General features: G+C 59.3%; 1 protein-coding gene across 1 annotated transcript; it reads left to right on the top strand.

Moving 5' to 3' along the window:
• The first annotated feature begins 3794 nt into the window (after nt 1–3794).
• On the top strand, nt 3795–5396 carry LOC135978684 (maestro heat-like repeat-containing protein family member 7). Its single transcript, XM_065579537.1, has 3 exons — nt 3795–4008; nt 4717–4821; nt 5172–5396. Exons 1-3 carry the CDS (start codon nt 3949–3951, stop codon nt 5394–5396), a joined length of 390 nt encoding a protein of 129 aa, XP_065435609.1. The 5' UTR covers nt 3795–3948.
• Nucleotides 5397–7633: the final 2237 nt, after the last annotated feature.

Here is a 7633-nt window from a genome sequence, read left to right as displayed (position 1 = left end):
GACCCTCATTGGCTAGAACCACCCAGGGAGCCAGTAACAAATTCCAGTCCTGTTAGCATCCAAGCCTCCATAATCCAAGGAATACCTGACAGCTGCGGGAGACAGAGGGGTGCTGAGAAGGTCTAACTCATGATTGCCAACACAGAGATGTGTTATTGGCTTTGGATGGGGGACAAGTAGCAAATGCGTCAGTCACTACAACAGGTCACCCTCGGAGCCAGGGAGACTAGCACTTCCCAGCTCTGGAAGGGAGTGTTCCTCTAGCGGTTAGTGCGGGAGCCTGGACAAAGGACTCCTGGGCTCCATCCTCGGCTCTATCCCTGACTCCCAGTGCAACCCTGAGGCAGTGGCTTTTCCTGCCAAGGCCTCTGTTTCCAACAGTGGGGCTGGAGACACTCCCCTAGAGCCCTTGGGCCCTCACATTTCAGGAATGTGCGTGAGATACTAGGAGACCTTGAGATGGGAGGTGTCCTTCTGTTCGTCGGTCAGTGTTGTGAATCCCTGGCTGCTCGCCTGAGTTTATCCATCCCCTGGCAATAAAACATTGTCTTGTTTTCACAGTCACTTTCGATCTCCCCACTTCTACCCCCTGCCCTGCTGGCAGGGGATTCTGCAGCACCCCTTCTAGGCCACCTGGGTGCAGAGGATCGAGGAGGAGGGTAAAGGAAGGACCAACAGCAAGCATCTGCCATCCAGCTCCATCCCATCTAGAGTAAGTAAGTGGAGTTCTCCAGAGCCATCCCCAGTGTGGTGGAAATATCCCACCAATAGGGCTCCCAGCCCGTCCCTTGGCAGAGTTTGTTCCCCAGGATGAGGGTTCCTGTGCCCTGGGGTGGGATGTGTGGGGAGGAGGAATTGCCTCAGCGGAGGGGAGGTGGGCAGGGGAGCAGGCAGGCCCCATTAATGAGAGGCTGCCTTGAACCCAGACTCACGGCTGCTCCCCACTCAGTTCCAGGATGGAGCGGCTGAGGCAGATGCTCAGGAGGAAGGCCAGGCAGGTGGCTCCAGAGCCAGAGGGAAAGAACATCCGGCTTTCTGAGGAGGAGAGCGGCCCCTCTGGCCCCACGGGCGGGGAAGAGGCTGGTGGCCAGCATAAACAGAGGAGCTGCCTGGCATGCTGCAGGAAGTGGATGACACCAGCTCCCCTAGCTGACCCTGAGGCACCTTCTGGGCCCAAATGGAGGTGGCCCCAGGTACAGCTACGGAGGAGGGAGCCAGGAGAGGGCAGGAGCCGGGCAAGGCAGCTCTGGGGCTTCCTTCACAGGAAGCCAAGGAGCCAGGAGCTGCACCCCAGGGCCCAGCAGGAGCCACCCACCACCCTGGCAACTGTGGAGCCCTGCGCCAGCCCCACCCTGGCCCCTGAGGAGCCCCCCGCCAGCCCCACCCTGGCCCCTGAGGAGCCCTGCACCAGCCCCACCCTGGTCCCTGAGGAGCCCCCCGCCAGCCAGGAGGAGGAGCTGAGCGACTCTGGGACCAACACCAGCAGCTTCTCGTACTCCCGAGGGGCCAGCAGCTCCTCTGCATGGTCTGACAGGCGTGCGGATGAATGCTCCCTCTTTGCAGGTGAGGGGAGACCCAGGGGAAAGGGAGGAGGACTGGGGCGGTGGGGGACTAGTAACCCCCTGTGCCCATCGGCTCGCCAAGGTGCCGGGACTGACCCATGTGAGCCCCACTAACACTAGTGGGGGGGGCACAGCCACACTCCGCGGCAGGGGATGCTGGGTGGAGTTGGGGATCTCCAGCCTTCCCTGATCATGTTGGCGGGGGGGGTGACTGCCACGGGGCCCTGAGGCTCATGGGGCTGAGGGCGTCTCTCGCAGGGGCAGGGTGGGGCCCGCGCTGCCATGGGGCTTCTTACAGAGAAGGGGGAAACATGGAGCCTTCTCTGTCCACTGCATCCCCCCAGCAGCAGAAGGGATTATACTTTCTCCTTCCCTCCCTGGTGCAGAGCCCCCCAGTGCCCATGATGATGAGAAAGAGGAAGAGGAGGAGGAGGAAGATGTGTCCCTGGAACAAGACATCATCACAGAGATCCAGGAGTATCTCCAGGGCAGAGATAAGGTACAAAAATCCCCCAGCTGCACTGCCACCGAGTCCGTCCTGCCCCTTGTTCCATCTCCACCCAGGCACGGGGGTTTTGTCCAAGAGAATCCCTCACCCCCAATGGGGGGACACGTCTCCTCTGTTCTCTGGCACCCCAAAGTGGGGACATTTGTCCCACACAGGCCAAGGTTTCCGCTCCCCGCAGACACTGTCCAAGTTAGAACCCCGGTCTGTGCCGGGCAACACTGGTTTCAGGAAGGGGCGGCTTTCCCTGTCCAACCCCATGGAGGTCCTGAGCCCTGGAGTTGGTTTGGGTTGGGCGGGGAGGTCCCTATGTAACAGGCTCTCTCTCTCTCCCCCCACCCCACTCCTAGCTGATGGGGAACAGGGCCCATCAGCTCCGCTTCCTCGACGCTGTGCTGAGTCTGTGTGTCTTGGCACAGCAGCAGGGGTGGGACACCCTGGAGCCCTATATTTCCAAAGCGGCCCTTGTGGAGAGCATTGCGGTGAGTGGGACCCCGTGCCCGGCCCCTGGGGCGAGGCAGCCAGACATGGGAGGAAGCGTTAGTTGGGTTGGAGGGGGAAGCAGAGGACAGGGGTTCCTGGGGTGAGGGCTGGGGAGCAGGGAAGGGGATAATTGTGACACTGATCAGGAGCTGGCAGTGGGGAATTGTAAGCCCGGAGGGGAAAGGAGGGGAGGGGAGGGGGGAATTGGGTGGGAGAGGGAGAAGGAAGTTTGATGGATGGGAGGAATGGGGGGGCCCAGCTGGTTGGGGGTGGGGGTGACACTGGCTGTTTCTGCAGAGCACTTTGGCCTCCACCCTGGGAAGTGCCTCTGGGTCTGCGAGGCCTGGTCTCACACATGGTTTTGTTTCCTTGGGATCTCCCAGGAGCTGATTGAAATTCTCCCTGAGGTGTCAGAGCCGAGCTCCATCATTTCCAGCTCCATGGACGTGGTTTGCAGCCTCAGGTATCAGGACCCTCCCGTCCAGCTGCCCTAACCCTGGTGCTGATCGGGCCCAGAGCTGGGAGTCACAGATCCTCCTCAGCCTAGGTTACCCCCAGATGTGGCTGTTCCCATCCCCCAGCAGAGGAGGCGGGAACGTCCCCTCTTTCCTGGCTGGGGGGTGGATTTCACTCCAGGAACGTTACAGTGGCCGTGGGGAGGGGATCACTGTGGGGGAGGGGGTGATGTCCATGCCAGTGCCAGCACCATGCTGGTGCTGCAAAGTGTACGACAGGCTCCTCTCTTCTGCCAGCAAACTGAAGCTACCACTGTCCCTGGAGCTGGAATCTCGCCTCCTGAGCGCGCTTCTGCATCAAATCTTCACCATGGGCACTGGGAACGACACCACCCACTTCCGGGTAGGTCCTGATCCTACTTCTCTGTCCCCGGAGCAGGAGCAGGCTCTGGTCCCTGCTCCCTCACTTTGATAGAGCTGCTGAGAATAGGGGAGGGGTGAGCAGAGCTGGGAACAGGCCCGCAAGAAACTGGCAGTGGGGGCCCCTTCTCTCCAGAGAGGATTGCATTACCCCTCCGTGGCTGATCCCAGCCTTCCCTCCTCTCCTCATTCTGTGCTCTGCTGCCTGGACTCTCCCGGGGATCCTACTTCCCACCCACTGCAGTTTGGCTGTTCCATAGTCTGCTGGGTACCAGGCGCTGTGCAGAGAACTGCTAAGAGCAAGGATTGAAGAGGCAGCAGGCATCCGGCCATGAACTTTTGCTTAGTCTCTCTGGAGTGATGTGAATGGGAGAGGCCAGGATGTGCCTTTTGAGTCTTGCCAGGGCTCCTAGAGAATCCTCCTAATTGTCCCCTGACTGGTGTGGCCCCATGTCCCTTGACTGGCGGGTGCTCCCTCCTCTTGCAGGCTCTCCACAAGAGCTTTTTGCAGAGCCTGGACAGCATGCTCAGGGGCCTGCTGAGCGAGACCCCCAGCTTGGAGAAGCTGCAGCACCTCTTGGAGGTGAGTAGAATGGGACGGTCTGGGGTGGAATTGCCCCTGAACCCTGTGGGAGGGCAGCAAACGAGAGATTAGAAGAGCCACATTTCCATTGTGTCCTTCCAGCTTGGACCCAGCCGGCCACACTTTCCCAGAGCTGCCAGTGCAGGGGGAAGGAGCTGGGACTGTCAGCCAGCGCTCTGCCCGATTGCATTAAGCACTAACAGTGCGCAGCAGGCCTGGCTGGGGACTGAGAGACTGAAACCCCTGTGAGATGCAGGACATGGGCCTCTGAGAAAAGTCACTGGCTCCTCTCTAGGGAGACCCTGAGATACAGGAGGAGCCTCAGGGAATCAGCTCTTCTGTCCTAGGGACACTGCAGTTCCCGGAGGGATTGTCCTCACGGCCGTTCCATCCATCCTACCAAGGCCCTTGCAGCTGGGGTCTGGGGTCCAGGGCATGTGCCTTGATCCTGACGTGCTGTTCATGGATCAGGGGTTCAGGGCGAACGGACCAGCCCTAAGACTGACCATTGTCCCAGCCTGGAGAGACGATGAGCTTGTGCTCAGCAAGACGTGGGCAGTGTCATGGACCCCCTTTTCAAGCTCTGCGACCAGGGGTCAGCTGTTCCACCCTGAGCGCAAGGTGTAAGTCCCATGGGGACCGGGAGAGGCTCGTTTGTAGAGCATGTACGCCTGCCCACTGACCCTCCCCTGCCTCCTTCTCCCGCAGCACATCCATGTCTGGATCCCATCAAAAAGGGCCCTGGAGAGAGCTAGGGCCATACAGAGCAGCGCTGCCCTGCTCGAATTCGCCACCTCCCTGCCTGGATTTGACGTAAGTGACCTTTGACCCCAGCATCCTGCAGAGTCAGGGCTTGAGTCAAGTTCCTCATCCCATGGCTAATTGGTCCCCCTGGGTCCGCAAGGGACTGCGTTCCATAGGCCACTGGCTGGCAGATTTGTGCCTGGCCTCAGGGCCCTTGTTATTCTGGAGCAGCTAGGCAGTAAGTGCTCATAGAGGGCCTTTGCCCTGGTCCCTTTGCTCCAAGCTCCCATGGGGGCAGAGAGCTCTCGCTCCTCTCGCCCAGCGCCTCCTACAGAGGGGTGGGAGCAGAGCTCTGGCCCAGGGGCGCTGGAGAGCTGAAGGGAGAAGGTTGATGGATTCCCCTCTCCTCCTTCCACCAGACCTCCTCCGACTTCTCCATGGCAGGCGACTTTGTGCTGCAGCTGGGTCTCCATGTATCCCACCCAGCCGAGGACATCAGCCGGCAAGCCAGGGGTGGGATATATTGGCTGCACAGGCTCCTGGTGCAGAAGAGGGGTAAGAACCCAGCTGGGCAATGGGACCCCATGGAAACAAGCCTCTCGGAGACTAGCTCCAGCTGGCCATTGGGACGCCTAGAGGACTAAGGCCTCTCTGTTTAGACCCACTGTAGAAGGGCAGAGGAACCCCAATAGTAACAAGGCCCCTCCTTTGAGACTCCCTCTGCTGGGCAATGGGACCCTACAGAAAGAAGCCCCCTCCTCTGAGACCAATCCCACCTTAGATGATGACTCTTTCTCTTCCACTCTCTCTGAATTAGGGAGATGAGTGTGAAAGTGCCAGGGAAATTGGCTGCTTTATTTCAGAGCCCGGCTCTGTCGCCAGCCCAGGGAAATAGCCCACCCACAGGGCAGCCAGCTCGTGAGGGGACAGGAACAGAGCTATTGAGAGACATGGAGGGAAAGAGCCCATCATGAGGGCAGGGGTAGGAGCAGAGACCACAGGGGAAGGACACAAAGCTTGTAGGATGTCACCAGTTGGGTAGTCAGGGCCAGATCCTGACTTCAGTGGGTGTGGGGGGTTCTCAGTATTAGACACCACCATTAACAGGCACCCACTCCCAGAGCACAATGACTCTAAGGGTCACATGATTACTGTGATGACTAAAACAAATCCCCCTTCTGGTACTAAACCGCCTGGTATGGACCCTGCGATTCCATTGGGCTGTGGATGCCACGAGGACCCTGGCCAGTGTGCACCCAGACGGAAACCGGCAGTGAAAGCGGAATGCCAAACCTCCCCAATGGGTGTGTCTTTCTCCCCCAGGGCTCAACATCACCGAGGGAAGAGAGCTGTGGTGCCGGGAAGGGCTCCAGGATACCGAGAGCCTGGGCTATAGAAACCTGGCCAGGGTGGGAGAGGTAAGGACTCTCTGCCGGTGCATTGCAGCAGCTCAGGTGTGGAGCTGTCTCCCCCTGCAGTGAGTGTGTCATGGACACAGGGCAAGAGCCTGCTACTTATTTGCAGCAGAGTATGTGAGGTTCCTGGGAATGTCAGTGGGGTGAGGCGTGGGAATGAACCAGATCTAAAAGACCCCTCACCTCTAGCGGGTGAGCTGCAGGAGATATCGCTGCTGGGAGCAGTAGAGTGTCTGGGTGAGCTGGTTTCAAAGTGCGGAGACCCATTTCCAGCATCTCATGGCACCTGGGTTGAATCCTGCTCCAGAAAGAGCTATTGGAGGCCTCAGTGCCTGCAGCCTCTTACTGAAGGGGGTTCTTTGGTCCATGGGACCCCAAAGGTTGGCTGCCCCAGGACTCTTCTCCACCTTGTGAGCCACCAGAGGGATTTGGAGCCTGGTTCTGAGCCATTGCAAGGGCTCTGGTTCTGTTGGTTTTAGGTCTTTGGTGAGATATTCACGGAAGAGCAGAAAAAAAATTTTCTTCACGGGGCGCTGGAGGCCATACACCACCCCCTGCTCCATGTCAGCCAGGCTGGGCTGCTGCTCACCTACTCCATCATTGGGGAAGCCGGCAAGCTGCTAGGGGACGAGGTAACCAAAGAGGGATCAACTGGGGAGGGAACCCCAGGGCCTTTCACCTCCAGGCCATTGACAGTCACTCCCATCCCATCCCCACGCGCTGACCTGGGAGCAAGGAGAGGATGAACCCAGGCAGGTGCCATTGGTAGGTGCCAGCTTGTCCCCTGAGCAGCTCAAAGCAGGGCAGACCCAGCTCTCCAGCAAGGCTATTTCCTAACAGGCATCACATCAACACGCCACGCTGCCATTGCTCATGCTAGGGGCTGCCAACTCCCCTAGCCACCTCTGTGAGCCTTTCATCCCCTCCGGGCCTCAAGCCGGTTCCTAGTGCTCTGGGATCATGTTATCCCAGCAACCACCTGCTCTGGGTGAGCTGGAGGAGTCAGTCAGCGGAGGCTGCTTAAGTGCCCCATTCCCCAGAGCTACTGCCCATGGCATCATGTTAAGGATGGGGGATCCCTTGGGGAAAGGTGTCCACTTCCTCTCACCCCCCGGCACTACTGCCCAAAGCCTCCCAGCCCCGCAGCTGGAGGGGGCGAGGGCGGCTGAGGGGATTCTGGGGAGCGGAGCTGAATCCTCAGCTGTGTTGGGAGGTAGAACAGCTCTCGGGGGGACTGAGAGGACTGGGGGCAGGAGTTCATTCCCCAATGGTGGGAGAGGGGATGGGAGTCACTGGAGAAGAGACGAGATTTTGTCTCGGGGGTTGGGTGGGGGAATCCGTCCCTCAGACATGGGGGGTAGGGAGGAAATTTTGCTGGCTCCCGGTGCCGTTAATCCCCTTTCTTCTCATGGGTGTCCGAGTCTCTGATTGATCCTTGTTCCCTGGCAATAGGGGGACATTAGAAC

This window comes from Chrysemys picta, unplaced genomic scaffold, assembly GCF_011386835.1.
Source record: "Chrysemys picta bellii isolate R12L10 unplaced genomic scaffold, ASM1138683v2 scaf402, whole genome shotgun sequence".
Taxonomy (NCBI): domain Eukaryota; kingdom Metazoa; phylum Chordata; order Testudines; family Emydidae; genus Chrysemys; species Chrysemys picta.
The sequence above is the reverse complement of the archived record's forward strand: the minus strand, read 5'-3'. Positions and strand labels throughout refer to the sequence as shown.

Excerpts from the sequence above, each read along its gene's own strand:
- LOC135978684 (XM_065579537.1), top strand. The coding sequence starts at position 3,949 with ATGCTCAGGGGCCTGCTGAGCGAGACCCCCAGCTTGGAGAAGCTGCAG. Across the intron at positions 4,009-4,716 it reads AGCTGCAGCACCTCTTGGAG|CACATCCATGTCTGGATCCC; the intron begins GTGAGTAGAATG and ends CTTCTCCCGCAG. Across the intron at positions 4,822-5,171 it reads CCTCCCTGCCTGGATTTGAC|ACCTCCTCCGACTTCTCCAT; the intron begins GTAAGTGACCTT and ends TCCTTCCACCAG.